The 22,520-nt window shown below is 45.9% G+C and overlaps 1 protein-coding gene across 1 annotated transcript; it reads left to right on the top strand.

Moving 5' to 3' along the window:
- Positions 1–2,723: 2,723 nt before the first annotated feature.
- Positions 2,724–6,316, top strand: LOC148214668 (uncharacterized). Its single transcript, XM_088149906.1, has 3 exons — positions 2,724–2,938; positions 3,056–4,186; positions 6,227–6,316. The coding sequence occupies exons 1-3, from the start codon at positions 2,855–2,857 to the stop codon at positions 6,314–6,316; spliced, it is 1,305 nt and encodes a 434-aa protein (XP_088006032.1). The 5' UTR covers positions 2,724–2,854.
- The last annotated feature ends 16,204 nt before the right edge of the window (positions 6,317–22,520 follow it).

Raw genomic sequence — 22,520 nt, 5'->3', positions numbered from 1 at the left:
GATCAGGGTCCACCTCAAGGGGGTGAGATCAGAAGCAGAGGCGAAAGTCGATGCCTTGCTGGATTCGGGATGCACCCACTGCCTGATCCACCCGGTACTGGCATCCGCGCTGGGGCTCAGCGTGAGGAGACTCAGGAAGCCCCTCGCACTCAGCCAGTTGGATGGATCGACGGCAGGGGGGGAACCGGCGCAGTATCGCACTGAGCCGGTCGGTTTGACAGTGGGGACAAGCCGGGAGGAGCTAGGCTTAGTAGTTGCCCCGGGGGCCGGCCATGCACTAGTGCTGGGGCTGGCATGGCTTACGCGCCAGAACCCGCACATCGATTGGGTGGCCAAGATGGTGCGGTTCGGCGGCACCACCGAGCAGACGGGGTCGAGCTGCGGAGGTGGCACGAGAACAGGGGGCCCCACAGAACCCGGCGAGGTGGCGGCTGGGCGACGGCGAGCCGAGGGCCAGCGAGCTGCGGCAGCGGCGGCAATAGAGCCCGGGAAACCAACTGCACACGTGGCGAGGGCGGCGCCAAGGGAGACCGGCAGAGGAGCCGAGGCGGCAAGCGCACGAGAGAGCGTGGCAGCAGAGACGGTGCGATTCGACGGCACCACCGGGGAAGCCAGGTTGAGCCGCGGAGGCGGCGCGGGAGCTGAGGACCCCACGGAGCTAGGCGAGGTGGCGACTGCGCGACAGAGAGCCGAGGGCCGGCAAGCCGCAGCAGCGACAGCAGCGGGGCCCGGGCGACCAACCGCCCGTCAGGCGAATACGAGGACGGTGCCGAGGGCGACCAACAAACGAGAGGGGTCAGAGACCGCCGAGGTGGCGGTGGCATCGACGACGAAGGGCCCCGCAGCAACGCAGGGGTCGGCTACAGCAGAGACGGTGGCAGCGGGACCCGAGGGCCCCGTGGCAAAGCAGGCAGCGATCACACTGGCATCAAGAACGGGGGCAGGAGCGGCGCCGGGAGCCGACTGGTCCGCGCCAAGCGTGAGTGAAGCAACCGGCGATAGACCGGGACCTGGCCGCGGCCAGGGGAACCTGGAAGGTTGTAGGACACTAAGGGAGCCGCCGCTCGAATCCAGGGACCCAACAAGGACGACCCAGCTGGAGGCGAAAGGCGGAGCCCAACCCCAAGGGAGAAGCAGGGGAAGGGAGCCGAGCCGGAGCTGAGGCGGCGCTGTGCAGAGGCGAGCGAGGGAGACCCCTGGTTAGTAAACAACAAGGACTCCCTGACGAAACAAGGGACCGGCTGGGAGCACAAGGGGAGGCTCTACGTTCCAGAAGCTTGCCGGGTGGATGTGCTCCGGAGAGGGCACACCGAGGACGCTACGGGACACTGTGGGTTTGTTAGGACTTTCCACCTCCTGCGTGAACAGTTCTGGTGGCCGTCTCTCCGGAGGGATACGAGGGAGTACGTGGCCAGCTGCTCGACGTGCACAGCGGCGAAGGAAGGGAAGGAGGGGAAGGAGAACCTTCGGGGACCCATCCTATAAGTGACTTAGCCAAGGAAAGGCACACCGTTATGGCAGATGGGGGGGCAACACCCTAGTAGCCCAATTAAGAGGGGGACTTGTCTTCAGGGGGGCGGTATGTCAGGTTCGGTCAGCACGGGGCTTCGGGGAAGCTCGTAGCCAGCGAACTCCACCGGCGGCAGCTAGCGAGGAAAAGAGGAACTGAAAGCGCCGCTAATTAACGGGCCACCTGCGCCCAGCCAAACAGGAAAACCGCAGCGGAAGCTTTTAACTATAAACTGATAACGGCGCGAGCCAACAATGAACGGGGCCGCAGGCAGCGAAACAAGATCGCGCGCAGCACAGAACCCGCGGGCTTGCACGTAACGGGGAGGGACCAACCCAAGCCGGGGGGGACTGCCCATCAAGGACAATGGACCCTGACCGAACCTGCCATCATGGACAATCAAGGGGGATTATTGGGGGGGCCTAATAGCCCACAGCCGCAACGCGATCACGAGGCGGGAAAAAGCGCGGGAAGGGGGAATATAACAAGTGATGCAATTGTACCAAGCCAGTCCTGGCTTTGCTTGTGACTACTACGTTACGCATGAGTAAACCTTCTTTGTGAACCACACGTGTCACGAGAGTTTCTCTGTCGAACGGGGCAAATCTCACATAAAGCCAGGACTCACATTGAGTGCTACCCGGTACACACCGAGGAGCGCTCACCTTTCTTTCCCTGCAGCCAAGACCGGAGAGGAATTGATTAACGGCACCAGGAGATGGCAAGCGATGGGGAAACCGCGTGCCAGCTGGGCTACCAGGAGCCCAGATCCGAAGGCGTGATGGCGGGACCAGTCCGGGGCGAATGGCGCACGGACACAGCCAAGAGGGCGCCAGAGGACGGGTGGTCGTTCGGCGGGGGCAGGAGCCCCAACGGGTCGCCAGCATGGGGGTCGCGACGAGTAGTGACTCGGAACCCGAGGCCCGAGAGCTTGAGGAACGATTCACCCAACTGGAGGCCAAGATCGAGCAGCGGATGGATGCTGTCCAAGTGATGTTGCAGACCATCTTCCGGCGGGGCAAGGCCCCAGGGGCAGAGTCGCAGGCGAAGAAGGAATCGGGCGATAACGGCAGCAGTGAGGATATGACCTCAAGAAACTGCACGGAGCCTAGACCAGAGGTTGCGCAGATGACTCCAGTCCCTAGCGTGAGGAAGAGGGGACCCACAACCACGGCCAGTTCGCGGGGCGACAAGCGGGCGCTCAGCAGCGGGACGGAGCCAGAGGGCTTGACGGGATGTGCGGTTCCCGGGAGCAGCGGCGCAGGGTCCAGGAGCCAGGAGCCGGAGGAGAGGCTGGACGGGCTGGAGGGCGACCTCCAGCAGCAGACGACAGCTGTACCGGGCATGCGGGAGGCATGGAGTGGCGGACCCAGGGCCCCGGCTGGGGCAGCCGCAGAGGGCGGCGTGGAGACCAGGCTAGCAGAAGTGGTCAGCCTGACGGGGAGCGCGAAGGGAGGTCGGCGGCCAGCAGAAGCGCCCCGATTCAGGAGCTCAAGGAGCGAGCTCTTGGGGCGCCCCAAGCCACTAACCTATCTCCCTGTGCAGGACAGGCTCCACTCAGAGATCCAGGGGGGAGCACCCAGTAGGGACGACCTGGAGGCTCTAGTGAAGTGGAGCTGGCTGGTGGAGACGGCGGGGGATGCCGGAGACCCGGGGAAGCGAGAGGCGCGAGCCCCGATACCAGCCACAGCGGACCAAAGTGAGGCGGCACTGGAGGCGAGACGCAGGAGCCGACGGCAGAGGATCGAGGTTGGAAACGCCCGGCAGACTGCAGGGACCTGCTACCGGTGTGGAGGCAAGGGGCATCGGATGGTGCAGTGCCCCTCGAGGCAGGGGGTCTTGGTGAGCTGCACAAAGGACGGGGGCCGGCGATTCCCGGCTATAAGGGACCCCGACCGATCCTGGGAGGAGACAGCAGCTAGTGGAGCGGTGTGCAGCGGAGCCGGCTGGCTCACGAGGAAGCCCGGCTCGGCGAGGAGGGGAGAGCAAGCCAGCGGGAGGCGATGGCCGGCGACGCTGAGGCGCACCCCAGAGCAGCCAACGGAGTGGCAGCATGAGGAAGGGCGGGACAGAAGAAGCTACTCGCCCATGAGGATCAGGGTCCACCTCAAGGGGGTGAGATCAGAAGCAGAGGCGAAAGTCGATGCCTTGCTGGATTCGGGATGCACCCACTGCCTGATCCACCCGGTACTGGCATCCGCGCTGGGGCTCAGCGTGAGGAGACTCAGGAAGCCCCTCGCACTCAGCCAGTTGGATGGATCGACGGCAGGGGGGGAACCGGCGCAGTATCGCACTGAGCCGGTCGGTTTGACAGTGGGGACAAGCCGGGAGGAGCTAGGCTTAGTAGTTGCCCCGGGGGCCGGCCATGCACTAGTGCTGGGGCTGGCATGGCTTACGCGCCAGAACCCGCACATCGATTGGGTGGCCAAGATGGTGCGGTTCGGCGGCACCACCGAGCAGACGGGGTCGAGCTGCGGAGGTGGCACGAGAACAGGGGGCCCCACAGAACCCGGCGAGGTGGCGGCTGGGCGACGGCGAGCCGAGGGCCAGCGAGCTGCGGCAGCGGCGGCAATAGAGCCCGGGAAACCAACTGCACACGCGGCGAGGGCGGCGCCAAGGGAGACCGGCAGAGGAGCCGAGGCGGCAAGCGCACGAGAGAGCGTGGCAGCAGAGACGGTGCGATTCGACGGCACCACCGGGGAAGCCAGGTTGAGCCGCGGAGGCGGCGCGGGAGCTGAGGACCCCACGGAGCTAGGCGAGGTGGCGACTGCGCGACAGAGAGCCGAGGGCCGGCAAGCCGCAGCAGCGACAGCAGCGGGGCCCGGGCGACCAACCGCCCGTCAGGCGAATACGAGGACGGCGCCGAGGGCGACCAACAAACGAGAGGGGTCAGAGACCGCCGAGGTGGCGGTGGCATCGACGACGAAGGGCCCCGCAGCAACGCAGGGGTCGGCTACAGCAGAGACGGTGGCAGCGGGACCCGAGGGCCCCGTGGCAAAGCAGGCAGCGATCACACTGGCATCAAGAACGGGGGCAGGAGCGGCGCCGGGAGCCGACTGGTCCGCGCCAAGCGTGAGTGAAGCAACCGGCGATAGACCGGGACCTGGCCGCGGCCAGGGGAACCTGGAAGGTTGTAGGACACTAAGGGAGCCGCCGCTCGAATCCAGGGACCCAACAAGGACGACCCAGCTGGAGGCGAAAGGCGGAGCCCAACCCCCAAGGGAGAAGCAGGGGAAGGGAGCCGAGCCGGAGCTGAGGCGGCGCTGTGCAGAGGCGAGCGAGGGAGACCCCTGGTTAGTAAACAACAAGGACTCCCTGACGAAACAAGGGACCGGCTGGGAGCACAAGGGGAGGCTCTACGTTCCAGAAGCTTGCCGGGTGGATGTGCTCCGGAGAGGGCACACCGAGGACGCTACGGGACACTGTGGGTTTGTTAGGACTTTCCACCTCCTGCGTGAACAGTTCTGGTGGCCGTCTCTCCGGAGGGATACGAGGGAGTACGTGGCCAGCTGCTCGACGTGCACAGCGGCGAAGGAAGGGAAGGAGGGGAAGGAGAACCTTCGGGGACCCATCCTATAAGTGACTTAGCCAAGGAAAGGCACACCGTTATGGCAGATGGGGGCAACACCCTAGTAGCCCAATTAAGAGGGGGACTTGTCTTCAGGGGGGCGGTATGTCAGGTTCGGTCAGCACGGGGCTTCGGGGAAGCTCGTAGCCAGCGAACTCCACCGGCGGCAGCTAGCGAGGAAAAGAGGAACTGAAAGCGCCGCTAATTAACGGGCCACCTGCGCCCAGCCAAACAGGAAAACCGCAGCGGAAGCTTTTAACTATAAACTGATAACGGCGCGAGCCAACAATGAACGGGGCCGCAGGCAGCGAAACAAGATCGCGCGCAGCACAGAACCCGCGGGCTTGCACGTAACGGGGAGGGACCAACCCAAGCCGGGGGGGACTGCCCATCAAGGACAATGGACCCTGACCGAACCTGCCATCATGGACAATCAAGGGGGATTATTGGGGGGGCCTAATAGCCCACAGCCGCAACGCGATCACGAGGCGGGAAAAAGCGCGGGAAGGGGGGAATATAACAAGTGATGCAATTGTACCAAGCCAGTCCTGGCTTTGCTTGTGACTACTACGTTACGCATGAGTAAACCTTCTTTGTGAACCACACGTGTCACGAGAGTTTCTCTGTCGAACGGGGCAAATCTCACACAGCCCTCATGATGCCCACATGGTCTAGTGGGGCTCTTGGGCAGCAGAAGTGGGCTGCTATTTATGCCTACCATTTACTAAAGATTTATTTTTATTATTTTGCTGGTGGGGAAGAGAGCTCACGACTAATTAAAGATTGTAACTCTCTGTATTGTAATTGACAAATTAATCATTTAACTGCACATGCCATTACATATCGCTTTACCTTAATAAAGGCATTGTTTTACGGAACCTAAACAAAGCTGACAACAGAAGCTTATTTTTTTAATTAAAAAAAAAGAACACAGAGTGTTCTGTCATGCACAGCTCAAAGGAGAGCAAATTGATCTCTATTATTTTCATCCAATTAGTGAAGCACATACTATTTTTATCTTTTAAATTTGATGGGGAGGAACTGACTTTGACTCAGCTTGCCAGAGCAGATAGAGTGAGCATGCTCCAGGTCCCTTCCCTTAAATATTGCCATCTTGTGGGTCCACAAATACGGCTTTTCCATTGCAGATCCTGCCCTATGGAACACCGTCCCCTTATGGAACACCCTCCCCTCTGAGCTCTGATAGGCCTGCACAATATTTTGACTTCTCAGTGTAACCTAAAACCTTTGGAAGTCCTGGTGGTCTCTCATATGTAGCAATGAAGTCTAACTCTGCTTTGCTTCTTGATATAAGCCAAGTAACATATATAATCAGCCAAGAAAACAAACAAATAGATCATCAAACAAATCAACCCAGAGTTCTCACTTGAGGCACAAATGACCAGGCTCAAATTACCCTACTTTGGATACATTATGCAAAGACCCAGCTCTCTGGAAAAGGCTCTAATGGTGAAAAAGGTGGAAGGAAAGAGAAGGAGAGGACAACCAGCAGCAAGGTGCATGGACTCAGTCACAGTGGTGATGCTTCCAGTAGCACTGGAAGACCTGAAAGACCAGGTTATGGACAGATTGTCATGGAGAAAAATCTATCTATGTGTTCCCTAAAAGGTGACATCAATTTGATGACATGTGATCTATCCATCAATCGACATATTAATGTTTGCAACTGTAGAAAACTAAAACTATAAATGTTAGCTTATGATTCAATCTTTCAGAAAAGACTGAAAGGAAGACATTCAGAAGAATATGCTTGTTTTCCCTTCTCCACATTGTTTATAATGATGAAGAATCTTGCCAGACCCCCTATCCCTTCACAGTAAAAATCTACTGTTGAAAACTTTTAAAAAGCCTAGCTTAGCTGACAGTGCTGGGCATCCATTTTAGAAGAAACGGCATGTTTGTTTGTTAAATGTTACTTTGGACTTACTCAGACTTAATGGCATGTCTTCTCCATTATTTAAAGATGATTTCAGTGGGCCCACCTCAGCATTTCTTTTAAAATGTCATTTTGCTGAAGTTTTGATTATTTGGCAATTCTCACTGATGGAGTAGATAATGCTTTTGATGAAGGCAAAAACAGAAAAGTGGATATGTGCTTGCAAGAGAATATTCAGAAGGATGAGATGGCCTTTTGTTCAATCTTGTTGCTTAAAAAACATACTTACATGGGCAAATAATATATTCATTGATATCAGCACCATCATAGATATGACATGATTTACTTGCATCAGAAATCATGACATAATTACATAATGACATAGTTTGAGTGATGACATCGTGATGCACATGTTGGCATTTGGATGTCATTGTGGCTTGTAACGGACACCGCTGCATACTTGGGAATTTCCTCCTTAGTAAATGACTGAAACCTCTTCCCTGGGAGGACTTTGAATGACTCCACTTGAAAACTAAAGAAGTACTTTCCATCAGCTGGATGAAATCTGATGGCTGAAGTCAAATCCTTTGCCCTTTTCCTAAGAAATTATAAAGAGGTTACTCCTATAGGTCCAAAAACCATCTTCACATAATATTTTGGATACAGTATGTAAAGATGGCTTTTGGACCTACAAAACTAACCTCTTCATAATTAAGTCAAGAGTGCCAGCTTGATTAATCTGCAGCCTCTGAAGCTCTTTTTGCACCATTTTGACCAACCCATACATTTTCTGCTCTTTATGACCACCCTGAGAGCCAGTCTGGGGCAGTGGTTAAGGCAACAGGTTAAAAACCGGGAGACTGTGAGTTCTAGTCCCACCTGAGGCACGAAGCCAGCTGGGTGATCTTGGACCAGTCGTGCTCTCTCAGCCCTGGGAAACAGGCAATGGCAAACCACATATGAAAAACCTTGCCAGGTCTTGTGCCAAGACTTGTGCAGGCGGTCACCAGGAGTCAAAAAACTAACTCAAAGACACCCCTGCAAAAGACCACCTTACTCTTCTCTCCCCCACCTGTTACCCTTCCACATTTGAGCAGCACAACTGCCAAACTTCAGCTGGCATGGTTGCCCATAATTTATAGCTAAAGCAACCTAAGAATAAAATGAAATAGAATAAAATAACAAAGCAAACATTTTTTTCTGCACATTATCTTTCAAAATTAAGGAAGCAGAATGTTGGCCCTGAACAAAGAAAGCAAATAAGCAGGCTATTTTTCTCCAGACCTTTCCTTTCATGCTGGCTGAATCTATTGTTTCAAGCTGCCACTGTCAGCAGCTTATCTTTGTCCAACTTTTTCTATTCCTTAGCACCCAGGGAGTTTGCTTGTTTCCGAGTAAAATGTCATTATAGCTATCAGCCTACAACCGAATACCACGAGCCATCAATTTTTAATGCACCCCTGTCTGGCACTCAGACAGAAAAGGTGCTAAGGGAATCTTACGAAAGAGGAAACTGGTAGGGGGGCAGGGGTGGGAGTGTTGCATTTTTGCAAAAGAAGAATGAAGTCTGTCTTGCATTTCACATCTGTTCTTCAGTGATGCAAATTGTGCTTGGAAACCACAGTGGGTAATTTAACACAAGGGGTGCTAAGATTTGGTCATGGCCCAAGGCATTATTTGGTGGTACTGTTAGTGCAGAGGAGAGGAGAGCTGAGCCAAAATGGATTAGTTTCATGCGTGTTGAACACTCTCTCATTTTGGGCTATTTTCCACACTGATAAAAAGCCTGATCCTATCCTTTTGTGATCCCTTTGTCCAAACTTCCCATAGGGTTATTTGCCTTTCCCAATGTTTAAGATTTCTTTTCATAGCTAAAGTCATATTTTTTATCACAGATCCTATTGCTGCATATTCTACAACATTCTTCCAATACATCTAATCTCATGCAATTTGTACTATTCAATAAAATTGTCTCTCAGAACTCCCAAGAGTTGTGGTCAATGATCTTATGCATGTCTTCCCAGTAATGAACTTCATCCATTTCAACAGGGCAAGAAAATGTATATAGGAAGGATGAGGAATCTCTAGCTCATGGACCCAAACTGGCTTTGTAGGATAGCCAATATGGGTTTAAACAGTTGGCTATTTAGGAACCAGTATGTAAAGGCACTCTTTGTTGAAGTGACTTCTAGTACATTCAAGTGGCTCCTCTCTAGAAGGTGGAATGACATCATCGGGATGGGTTTAAGACAGGGTGTCTGCAACAAATTGGGACAAGTTTTGTCCTTGGTTGCCATTATATGTTTTTTTATATTGTTGTTCATTTTGTAATGTCCTTTTTAATGTGGGGTTAATCATCCAGAATCACTATGGTGAGATGGGCAGCCATATAAATTGAAGAAATAAAGCCCTGCCTGACAGTAACACAACATCATTGTGCAAGTGCCTCCTTTATGCGCCTGCATTGTGACACTGCTGGGAGGGGGAGCTACATAGTGACATTACTGTGCATGTTGGAATGCCACAAAAGCATATTTTGTGTCTTGCTTGCGAAAAACGGGCCAGCTAAGCTCAGATGGCTTGTTTTATGCTGGTAATTGCCAATGACCAGCCAAGAGAAGAGCAGCAGCTCCTGGCCTTTGTTTTGCTGGCAAGGAAAATTAAAGTGCCTTTTTTGCTGCCTCTGCTTGGATCTTGTTTTAAATTTTCTGGACATTAAATTATGTCAGTTGTCTGTGGTATGGCAGCTCCTGGTCTGAGACCAAATGGGGGCCCTCCAAAGGCTTGGGTGCAGCCTCCAGAGGCTTTTCTTAAAAGTCACCCAATTTGGTGAGTGGGCTAATGAACCTCAATAGCAAGCTAAACAAACTGGCTCTCAAGACTGGAATGCTGTGCAATCACTTCTATCCTCTTATAGCCTGATTGTTTCCACCTGCAGCTACATTTTTAAATTATTTTAAATTATTTTTTATTTTATTTTATTTTTTGTGCCTTTGAGACAATATTGACTCCTGGGAACTGCCTGGACATATCCCTGCAGTTTTCTTGGTAAAGTTTTTTCAGAAGTGGTTTGCCATTACCTCCTTCCTATGGCTGAGAGAGAGTGACTGGCCCTAAGTCACCCAGCTGGTTTTGTACCTAAGCTGGGATTAGAACTCACCGTCTTCCGTTTTCTAGCCTGGTGCCTTAAACTGCTACACCAAACTGGCTCTCCTACATACCCCAAATAGCTGTCTGTCTATTTGTTCTCCAAATCTCCAAATAACTTTTGCAGTTCAGTCTGCCTTAAAGGAGGAGGGGTGAGGTCTAGGTCATTTTTTAAAGTGTTATACCTTATAAAATGTTGAAGTACACACATTAGTGCAAAGCAAAGCGATCATAATACAGTACATGTATGACTGAAGTGGATTCCTTGCCTTTTCCTTCTGTAGTTTTCCTTTTGATTTCAAGGCCAAACCAAAGAAAAAGCTAAACTCTGCCAAAATCTCTTTCTAGCCCCAGGTTCCCTCATTAATTGAAAGGAGGATCCACTTCAAAGTGTCCCCTTGTGCACTCAATGGTATCCCACCAGAGTTTCTCACAGCTACAAATTTCTCTCTCTGTTGTGTGCTTGGATGAATTCAGTCCTCCACTGAAGCAGAATTCCCAACAGAAGAGTCACAGTAAGGCCCTTTCCTTTCGCTATAAGCAAGGCCTGCACGAAAATATTCAAGAGGAGCATTCGGAGGGCTGCAGAGTCTTTCATTTGCAACTCCCTTCTGGTCATGGCAAGAGATTGGGTGCAAAGGAAAAAAACATGCAGTTCAGATTCATTTGCCTGAGAGTCTGCAGTAGACAGGGCTAGATCTTAAGAGGGTGCCAGAACCACCGAACCTGCTTTACAGTGGAATCCTCAGCTCCGGAAAAAGCTGGAGGTTGACTCAGAGAAGGGGAAAGAGAATACTGAGCTGTTACAGAAAAGACATGGAGTCCTGGGAAAGCAGAACGTGTGAGAAAGAATCTCAAAATCACTTTGCCTTGTCTGTGTTAAGCATAAATAGAAGCAGAGAGGGGCTGTCATAGGCTTTCAGGATTAAGTTATTATACCTAACTACATTAATGTGTTTCCAAGACTGTTTTTTCTTGACTCGCCTACCTGACTCTTTCTAACTCTTCCTGCTTCAGGCATGTGACTCAGCCCCCCGCCCCCAACCCCCAGTTAGTGTTAAAAGAAACATACCCATTGTTCTTAGGAGTGCACGTCTATTTTTTTTCCCTCTGTATTTGTTAATGAAGAAAATGGTGAGGCCCTATTTAATACCCTGAATTAGAACAGAAGAATATAAATCATCTTAAACTAGAAGCATTTTGGGCTTGGAATACTCATGTTCACCATGTCAGAAATATTCCAATGCTGCCCCAACCATTCCAGAAAAGTCCTGAGTATGATGTGGCCCTGTTTTGAAATGGGGTTGGACATTTTTATTATTTTATTTTATTTTATTTTATTTTATTTTATTTTATTTTATTTGTCACCTGACTCCCAATGACTCTGGGCAGTTCACAAGTAAAAACTATTAAAAAACCAGAAAAAAAAATCCATAATAGACAAGAATAAAGGAGTAAAAGAGAGCAAAGATGACAAAAACCAGACAGGAACGACAAAGAAACAGACCCACGCAACCCAAAAGGGACTTCAGTCACCTTACCAAAGGCCTGGGCAAAGGGGTCCTTTGAAACACTAGCAGGGTGGGTGCCTTCGAGATCTTGGGGAGGGAACTTCATTCCAGAGGACAGGTGCTACTACAGAGAAGGCACACTTCTGGGGTCCCAATAAATGACAGTGTTTAATCAAAGGAACCCAGAGCTTACCAACTCTGCCAGATTGAATTGGTTGGGCAGATACTATAAGAGACAGGAGATCCCTCAAACAACCAGGTCCTATACATTTCCAGAAAAGTAGAAGCTATACTGGGACACTTCTGAGTTTTTGAAAAGAGAGTTCTGAGTTTGAAATAGGATATTCTGAACTTGACTTGTTTCAAATTCAAAATGCTTGGCACACCACGGTTTCTGAGTGTCCACGTATGTAGATTTTCTGTACAGGAGATCTCTACTGGCAGACTGTAGAGGGAAGAGGGAATGGCCTTGAAGGACAGAAGGAAGAGCCACTGCCAAGGCAATGGTCAGATAAAAGAAACCTGAGTCCAAGGCAGGAATGTGGCATGCATAAACAACTTAGCCAAGCCTCTCTCTAGTTCACACAAAGATAAAGAGAGGGAGGGGGGAGGCACATTCAGACTTGCAAGTTTCTGTTACTGTTGATTTACAGTAAAGGTAGTATTGGCCTACATGACTTTGGTTTCTTAATTTGGACTACCTTGAAGTATTTTCCTCCTTCCCTTTCTCATCCCACCCTACCAAAACATTTCATGGAAGAAAATACCCCCTCCCTGTGTGTGTGTGTTGCTTTTCTCTGCAATGCTGTGGTACTTCCAAATATATTTAAGAGGTGGAGTCTTGTTGTGGATAGTAAATCAAGGATAACTAGAGGGGTCTGTCTGCCTCTAGTGAATTTAACAAATAATCTACTCCAGGTTGCCTTGATCTGTGCCTCACTCAGGCTTTGCCATGAGTCAGAACACAGTCCTCTTATAAGCTAGTGAAATATTTGGGAGTTGTCACTCATGGGGATGGGATTCATATCTTGCCGAGCAAAAGGATGCATGCTTTTTAAATCAGCATTCACTGAATATGACTTTTAATATAATTGCTGTGGTTATACTTACTTGTCTGGGCTCTGAAATCAGTGGGTTTACATCTGGTCAGTACTTGGTTGAGAAACTATCAGGGCATTCCAGAGTGGTACACTAGATTGGTAAGTCAGAAACATCCCACAAGAGGATAATTTCTAGACTTTTCAAGAAAACTGCACAAATGTGTCCATGTAGGCACTAGGAGTCAAGCTCAATTTTTAGAATTTACCTTCTAATTATTACAGCATAGCAGCAACTTTGGAAATACTTTCAAGGTTTGCAAGTTGTCTCTTACACAATAAAAGTCTGTGCAGCGCGTACATGTTCCCAGTGCCGGTTGAAAGAACAACATGATAGTTGGGGGAAGGCATATGATGGGATCTAAATGATCTTATTATGCATCTCCCTCTACTTTCCAATTCATTGGCCCTGTGAAAAGTTAAATGTGCCTATCTGCACATTTCTCCACTCTTCCAAATCTCAGTCAACTGCTGAGTAGAGAAAACAAAAATAGCAACTTGCTTGATAAAACTGCACGGAAGGTAGTATAGGACTGCAGAGGCCCTTGAGTTGCCCATGAAATGCCTTCAGTAACACTGAATTAGGATGATATGACCGGTAGAGACCTAGTTTGCTTGCTTGCTTGTTTGTTTTCCTGTCCTATTCATTTGCATATGAATGTTTTATATTGACTGTTTTTAATATTTTGTTCTGTGATTGTCTTCAGATCTGCTTGTAAACTTCTTGGAAATATTTCATAGGCATTGCCTATAAATATTTTTAATAAACTAAAACAATAAAATGAATAGATGAAAAGTTGGAGATTGTCCAACTCTGGGTGTTGCCAGAGATTCTAGACGGCCTCAAAATGTGTGCCTGTGCTCATATTTACATGAAGATTTTTATCAGTGATGAATGTCATTTATCTTTAGGCAAGTTGATTAAGGGAAGGGACTTCAAAGACCTCATGGCTGCAAACGTTTCATTTAGCTTCAAGGTATCAGCCCATTGTCAAATATATTTGGTTACACAATAATATGTGACCTAGAATTTTATAGGGTTCAACATGGTACTATCATCATTTGGACAGTAAAGCTGTTGTAATGTTATCTTCCCATTTTAGGGTGTTGACTGAAATGAATGGAGAGCTATTTGTTTAATGCCATCTGGTGAGCTCATCCAGTCAAGTGTGTTGTGAGAACCCAGCCTTTCCATAAATAAGTGTTACCATAGCTGGACCTGTGATTTGACTCAATATAAGGAATTTCCTAAGTTGAATTTACATAATTAAAAACAAAAATCTTCACTGGCTAATTTGGAGAGAACTTTCTTCTTGATCTTAAATGAAATTGCTGAAGGTCTCCACTTCATATCAAGTCAAAGGATTGGAGGCCTGATGATGGCCTCTCTAGCTGTCCTCCTGCCATGCAACATCTTGTCCCTTAAATCCAGAATACTCTGACTCTCCTTGCCTCTCATAAATTGCTTTCACAAATTACAATCTGACTGTTCCATCAAACTTTGGGGCCTCATTGTGTGTGAGTTAATTTTAGGTAGCTTAATTAGTTGTCATTTCCTTTTGTTTTATTATATGTATTCTCTGGCTTTGTAAACTGCCTTGGAGCCCCACAGAAATGGGCAGAGCACAAACTGAAACCAACCAACCAAGAAATGTGGTAACAGTTTAAGTCCTATATTTCTTTAAATCTCCTTCAGCAAGTGGCAAAACATGTCCATCCAGGCTGCAATTGATTTTGCAAATCCCATAAGGAGTTTCCCAAAGTGACAGCTTGCATTGCTTTTCATAAGATTTGTCCTTGAGAACTTCACAGTGGACTTGGTCCTAAATCTCTCCCAAGAAATAATTTTGGGATATATACCCCAGTAGCCTGGATGAAGAATTTTCTGATGGATATTACCCTAAGGCAAATATAAACTTTTCCTTATGCTAGGGTGCTAGAATTGATACTGTAAAGTATTCTTCCTCTGTGTGGGCAATAGCTTTCTTGGTTTTACTATAGTTCTATTTAGGCATTTCTTATTTTAATCACAAAAGGGAAATAGGAACATATTTTGATTCTGACCTCTTCAGACTTCCTGGGAATTGGAAGGTCTGAAGAGATGCTGTAACCGCATCAAGTGACTAGAGTTGCATCTGCCATGTGATTCTGGATGGTATCTAACTGAAATTAATACTGTCAATGTATTAGCTAAAATATGTTTCCACCCTTTGCTTAAATGTTCCTTATCAGCACTGGAATGTCAGCACTGAAGGGCTACAGTGCATATTCCTGTCTCCCCTCCATAAGTAGAATGACGAATGTCAGAAGAGACTTTTGTATTTCTCACTACTGAGAATATTCAAAATGAAGTGGTCATGTATGGTTGTCAAGAGATGCTAACATTGAATCTTTCCCCATCCTCACAGTAGAGAGAATTCAAACTGAGCCAGCAACAGTTATGAAGAAAGAAAATCATCAGCAGCTTGCTCTGATTGATAGCCTGGGTGTGTGATGACTCAGGTCTCCAGGAAAAATCCAGAACAACCAAATGGCTTTAGGCTAATCTTTCCCACAGTCCTTTGACATAATGCAGGGCTCACACATTCTGCATAGAAAAATGCAGCTGAGCTGGTGGTGCCTTCCAACTCATCAACCAAATTATCCAAGACACTTCTAGTTCTGAATTGTAGCCCAAGGCTGGCTGTATTTTGAAATATGAGTAATTGTTCTCAGTGGAGTTACAGGCGGTTGTCAATTCCCTCTACTTGGATCCTTTTCACTCTTGATGATCAGTAATTGTTTTTGGAAGAATAAAACAAGAAGAAGAAGAAGAAGCAAATAGGAGTGGATAATGAAGCATGTCTGAACGCCTAGTTAGTTACTGCTAAGATCAAAGGAACAGGAGTAGTAAGAGGAAGATTTTGATCTCCTGAGTACAGAAGACTCAAATTACAACACTGACTTTGACAAAAAGATCTCCTCCCTCCCAATCTGGAGCATGCTGGAATCAATTGAAAAGGGCAGCCAGTCCCAAACTGCATGCAAAAGAGAAGTATGAACTGAACAATCCATGTTTCTGGTGAGCCAAAAGCAGCTTTCTTAGAGAAGGCATGTGTTTCATGCAATGTAATTGTTCTAGCTTCTCAGAAGGTAATTTAGATCCATCTCTCTAGCCAGGATAATTGAATCTTTCAGCCAGCCCCAACTTAAAGATGTAATGGTGACTAACATTTATTAGAGGCTGCCTGTCACTTAATGGGTCACTGATCTGGATCCATCTTTTATTCAGCAGAGATGCCATAGGGGGATATTTTGCTGAATAAGGCAAAGAATAAGAAGGGACTTCTCCCTCTAACCTTGAGTGGAGTGAAAGCTGAATGTTTCTTTAACACTAGCAATAGGGAAAGGCTTCTGCTGCATGGAGAAGCAGGAGGCTAAATTAGGAGTGCAAGGCAAGGTAAGCGATATAAGATCTCTTCTCAAGCATAATATTACTGTCTCCAGAATCTGCTGCTCAGAATAACCCTTTAATTCAGTGTTTCTCAAACATGGCAACTCTAAGATATGTGGACCTCAACTCAGAATTCCCCAGTTAGCATGGCTGGCTGGGGAATGCTGGGAGTTAAGTCCACATATCTTAAAGTTCTCAAGGCTGAGAAACACTGCTTTAACTACTAATAGGGCCAGCATTGTCAGTTAAGATTACACACTCAAAGAAGTGGGCTCTTCAGAAGATGGATCATAAGGTAAGAATCGAGGTTATTTGATACTTGAGACAGGGAAGCAAATAATGCAACCCCTCCAACTCAAAGCAAGATAGAAACCTCAGAGTCTCTCTTTGATAATGAGTTATAATTATCCAATAACCATACATCAAATAATTATTCCACTTGCTTGTGTTTTCTTGATTCTTAAAATCAACTGTCTAGCTGCCTTATTTTGCATAATGGTCAGGCTGGCACTCACTGGCATCCATGGGGATAAAGATGGTAGCAGTGCACTTTGGTTGAAGCCCTGCCCCTTGGATGCCTGTGCAAAGTCAGCACACATACAAAAGACACAATACTTCAATATGCTACTGCAACCACCATCTTGGTTTTTTTTACTTCTCCCATGGATACACTGCTGATACTGCTGAAGGCCAAGCCAGTTGTTACATGGGAGACACGGTGGTCAAGATATTCCACTTGAATGCACACACATACCTATAATAATGTGGGGATATTTAGAGGGAGGTCACTATGATGGGGTGTGGCCTTATCCTTTTTCTGCTGAATTTCCCCTCTGAATCTGAATTGCTCCCTGTGACTCTTATCTGCCCTGTAAAGGAAATGATAATTCCTCCTCCTGAGCTTGATAAAGTCTTGGGACAAACCTGCCATTCAGGATTGCCACCCAGTGTATTAAATGCTGGAAGCCACAGACTCTCAAAGGTCTGCTGCTCTCTACCTTTTAATTAAAGGTCCAGATGCCTTGGAATCCACTCAACTGCTCATAACTGCATCCATGCATTTCTCTTGATGAAGTTACAGAAATAGCATACCATTAGCTTCTTCCAGGGTATATATTTAACTTCCCATTTAGCCCAACAGCCATGAAATTCCCAGGTGGTTCCCCCATCGAAATACTAAGCCCAGCCCTGTTTAACTTCCAGGTGTACCTGCAATAGGGTACCAAGGGGGCTGAGATGGTGGGTACAACTATGTGATCAATCTACATGCATTCCCATTGTATGCATATGCAAAGTGGTAGAACTATGATCCATGGTTATGGTGGCCATCTTGGCCCCCTCAGCCCCCCAAACCCCTGGAGACATACCAGATGAATTTGTTGGTTTCTTAACAAATAAATTCACTCTTATCCATTCTGGGCTGGATACCAGTTGGGGAGAGTCCACTGTAGTGAGCAAGGTAATACCTTGTAGAGATTATTTTGACCTTGTAGAAGCTGGGGAAAGTAGATAGAGTCCTTGGCAATTTGAATGAAATTGATTGATTGATTGATTGATTGATTGATTATTTATTTATTTATTTATTTGTTTGTTTGTTTGTTTGTAGGACTTGTATTTACAGGACTTGTATGGCTGCCTATCTCATACAATGACTCTAGAATTGCATGTCACAAGAATCCATACAATATAGTTAAAAACAAAGGTACACTTCCCACCAGGCGCCACACCAAACTTCCTCACAGCTCATCTAGATCTTATCTAGATTTTTTTCAGTTAGGAATCAGACTTGATTATGGGATGGAAACAGTATTGGTTGTATTAGTTGATGATCTTCATCAGGACCTGGATTTGGGGTAGTATGGGGTGGACTATAAATATCATTAAATGAATAAATCCATGTAGTCACCAGGAATCCTAGTCCTATTGCACTGGGTTACAGGTGTTCCATCTAAGTGATCTCAAAACCAGCTGTTAAAACCATGTTATTCCAACATCTCCTTGACCATCAGTGGTGGGCATCCATCATAGGTATGTATGTAGCATTGGTGTTCTTTTGTTTATAATTTGTTCTATGATAGTTTTTATTTTTGCTTTGTCTCACTTTTAAGTAACTGTAAAATGAGCATTTGAATAAACATAAGCATAAAGGCATTTTGAAAGAAGTTGTCCTTTGTCAGTAGACGTTAAGAATGCAGATAGTTCGTAATACTTTTGAACATTGTAGGAGGAGAGTCGTATTATTCTATGGCAGCCAAGGATTCTGGTAGCACCTTTTCAGACTAGCACCTTTTATTAAAAGGCATAAACATTTGTGAGCTCCAGCTTACTTCATCAGATGCAGTGGAGATCCAATACACTGAGCTGTAGCTCACAAAAGCTTCTGTCTTTTAATAAACAAGATGGAAGTAGATTTGAACATGGATTTAAAAATGACTGACTATAAGAATGATCTGGAAAAAAAAAATACTGGATATACAAATGAAACTGGCTGATGTTTTAATAGTTAAATTTAATAATTAAAAGGGACATACAAATAACAAACCAGGAGAATGACTTGGATAATTTTCCTATATTGGACTTACAAAGGAGACCTGTTAAAGTTTTGAAAGACTTGGTGGGAAAGGACAAATAAAAAAAGAAAAGAGATCAAGTTTAGGACATTATTTGAAGGGATTAAAGACGAAGATTGTTAAAAATAAAGGGAAGGAGTATAAGGTTGATTTATTTGATCAAGGTTAAAATAGATGTTATTTCTGGTAACCCTTAATGGACTTTTGCTGACTAGGACTGAATGATGAGGTTTTAAGGATTTGTCTATAGATAAGAGATGTGATATGGGATGAAGATATTGTTTGTTGTATTTTAAGAGAAAGTGACAAGTTGTTAAAATTGTTTGTACTCATTGTGATGAAAGAGGAAGTTATTTCTTTATATTTTCTTTTTTGTTATATTCTTGTCTTTTCTTTCTTTCCTATTCTTCCTTTTATATTCTTCTTTTTTCTTTTCTTTTCTTTTCTTTTCTTTTCTTTCCTTTTCTTTTCTTCACTTTCTATCTTTTCTTTCTATTTTTTTTTTTTGTATTAGTTTGACCTGCATAATTGTAATACTCAATAAAATTATTTTTTAAAAATAATTTTATTGAGTAAAGGAAGTGTAAGATTCTAGTTGGGCGCCAAAAAGTAGTAATGCGCAAGCCTTAGCTGAGTATAGTTTCAGTGCTGCTGGGATATGCTGTGCTCCTCTGGTGAAGTGAAAAACGGAATTGTGGCCACTGTCTTTTGAGCGTTTTGTATAACATAATTTTGGTCTGCACTGCATTTAGTGGAGCTGTAGAAAACCATGCCCAAATATTTAAAAGATTAAAAGGCACTTGATTTCCATATGGTCTTTTAAAATGCTGACTGGTCACTACCCCATCGTAGAATAGCCTGACGTGTGTACTAATTTATTACCTTCATTTCCTTGCATGTGACTTGTACATTTCGAGATTATGGAGAAGGGGCTTTATTTGTTCCTCCAATATCTGAATGTTCTGTTCTTCCGCTTCTTCAGCTTCTGACTATTTGATTATGAAATGCCTGGAAGAAAAGATAAAGAAGAATATTTCCACTTGAATTCAAATTAAATGAATAAATCAGTCTTGAGACATCTTAGAATGTAACCTCTGAAAGGAAATCAAATTAAACCAAGATCGTTTTTTATATATGGTGACTTGGGTTGGGTTGCATTTTTATGCCTTCCTGCTAGAGAAAATTCCATCGGGCTGCAGCAAAGCAACATAAGCTTTAAAGCCCCCTTATCCAATGGATGTAAGGTGTGTTTTGTTCCTTACCCGAAAGAACCACATTTCAGATCTTCCAGAGGTTCCTGTGATTTACCAGGCATTTTGTTATTAATGAAAACAAATGATCAGTAAGCTTCTGACCTGACTTCTTAGTAGTCTTCGTATGTTATGGCAGTGCAGATATATTGATTGCACAGCAGATGGTGTCAGGATAGCAAAAGCAGGATCGTGTTTCTAAGCGATATACGCAACTGGACCCAGAATATTTGACTCTTGCTACCTTTGGGGAGGTCCATTCTATAGTCATTATTTTGAAACAAGCTGTGCTGCTACAACAAACAACAGAATTCTGAGCATAAGAACTATGAGTAAAACTATGCTAATCCAGCATCCTTTCTTTGCACTGGTGCCTCCTGGAAGACTCTAGGTGGACGTGAGTAAAATAACTCCCCTACTTTTTCTCCCCCAGCAAGTTGTGTTGAAAGGCATACAGTATGGACCTAGTACTGTATGTGGTTTTATTAGTGGCAATGGTATTCTGCAGAGGGGATTAAAAAAAACTTCAAGGTGATGGACGCAGTAGTATGATCAAAGCCTGGCTCCTTTGTACATGTGTGTGACATTGATGCATGTACAGAAGGGACACATCATCTGACTGCCATCTTTTTTACACCCCACCCAATCCCTCCGTGACTGCTGCTGCTTAGTTGTAGTATTGTCAGGCCTAGCCCAAGGAACTCCAACAGACCATGTACATTCAGTCCAGCTATGTTTATTAGCTACAACCTGTAGCAAGACTCTTCCCAGACTGAAACCCCAGCACCCAAGTAATGCCAGCCACAACATTGTGAATTCCTCAGGGGGGTGCCAGTCTCATCCTCTTGTATTTCCCACGCTCCTCAGGAGATGAAAGAAAATGTTTTTCTCCCTGAGCCTGGCCTTCATTATTCCATTCCATCACAAATATCTAATCATCACGAATATCTGGGAATCTCTTGGATCCCCTTTGAAGCCTAAGTTAGTGGCCTCCATCATTTCATGTGGATCAAAGAAACATCAGGACTGGTCTTATAATTTTTGGCAATAGCTCACCTATGTTCAAGTTCAGTGACTGCATAGGATATGCACAGTGGGAAGATCAGCCCTTAGATCCACAAGTTTTCATGTTGTCTATTTGGAAGCCTCCACCTCCAGTGTTCTAAGCTCTCCAGTGAGGATATGCGGCAAACAATATGTGAAATTCTTATGAAAATAACAAAATGTTGAAATGGGAAGATCTGTTAAGAGAAGAAGAAAGAATCCAACAATGACAGTAAGAGAGCCACTTTGATGTAGTGGTTAAGGTGTTGACCTATAAACCAGGAGACAGTGAATTCTAGTCCCACCTTAGGCATGAAAAACCAGCTGGGTGACTTTGGGCCAGTCGCTCTCTCTCAGCCCAACTTACCTCACAGGGTTGTTGTTGTGGGGAAAATAGGAGGAGGGAGTATTGGGTATGTTCGCTGCCTTAAGTTGTATATGGGAAAAAAAAGGTGGAATAAAAATCTTTAAAAAAAAGAGCAAAGGCAAGGAAAAGACATCAATGATTTTGTTCAATTGCAAGATGAGGTAGAAATAAGTTCCAATTTACTTCTTGTTTTGCTTTTGCTTTTTTTTTTTTTTCCTGTTTCCTTATCTTATACAATGAGTCCATCCCTGATCCCCAAGGCCTCTGATCTCACAAAACTGATACCTAAAATAGGTAGTATATAAAACCATGGTTATGCTCATTCTGGTGCAATTAAAAAAAACCAAAACCTTGGGGAAAATCATTGTGCTGACAGCATGAAACAAGACAAAAATATCTGTGTTGTATTTGTGTTCTGGGATTATAGCCAAAAGAGTATTAAAAACAAATAGGGTGGAGGAAAAAAAACCCTTCAAGATAAAAAAGCTGATTCAGAGAGAAAGAGAGAAAGAAGGATCGAGAAAGATGCCATTCTAATGAAAGTATGTTCAGCCATAGCTCATTTTCTTTCCAGAACAAGACATTCATGGAAACATGATTGGAATTAATTAATCCTGATCTTAATAGAGTTAAAAAAAATAATAAAATAAAACAGGATACGACAGACTCCTCAGTTATATTAGGAACAGTTTAGGATTTGGAGAGGCAGAAAAGCATAAGCAATGGAGGACATATTGAAATACCTCAGCTCCGTGATAAGCATTAAGAACTGTGGTACTCTGGAATCTAGAAGGATGTTTTCTCCTTTCAATTGAATTTAATTTCAAGATACTGAAATTCATGTGCCAAAATCCACTGAAAATGAATTAAAATGTTGTCTCGGGATGCAGACTAAAGCTCTGCGAGTTAAGTAAAGCAGAAAGAAATCCCACTTCGTTTCCCAAATGTTCCTAGAATGTATCTAGCTGTTGCCCTCAAGCATCTTTGGATTCATATTCTTTCAAGATATGAGTGGACATTTCTCAAAAAATTTTCCGTTCCATGTTTTTTACCTTATTCTCAGACAGCATGAGAATTTCTTTCCATTTTTTTCTTGGGGGTGTTTTGGGCTTACCCTCTTAATGGA

The sequence above is a fragment of the Python bivittatus genome, unplaced genomic scaffold (assembly GCF_059951505.1).
Source record: "Python bivittatus isolate LINGU-HERP-01145 unplaced genomic scaffold, Pbiv_v1 ctg000580_np1212, whole genome shotgun sequence".
Lineage (NCBI taxonomy): Eukaryota > Metazoa > Chordata > Lepidosauria > Squamata > Pythonidae > Python > Python bivittatus.
The sequence above is the reverse complement of the archived record's forward strand: the minus strand, read 5'-3'. Positions and strand labels throughout refer to the sequence as shown.

Bases quoted from the DNA above. Each gene is read 5' to 3' on its own strand.
- LOC148214668 (XM_088149906.1), top strand. From the start codon at position 2,855: ATGCGGGAGGCATGGAGTGGCGGACCCAGGGCCCCGGCTGGGGCAGCC. The intron at 2,939-3,055 runs GTCAGCCTGACG...CTCCCTGTGCAG, and splicing joins AGACCAGGCTAGCAGAAGTG to GACAGGCTCCACTCAGAGAT. The intron at 4,187-6,226 runs GTGCGATTCGAC...TTTCCATTGCAG, and splicing joins AGAGCGTGGCAGCAGAGACG to ATCCTGCCCTATGGAACACC.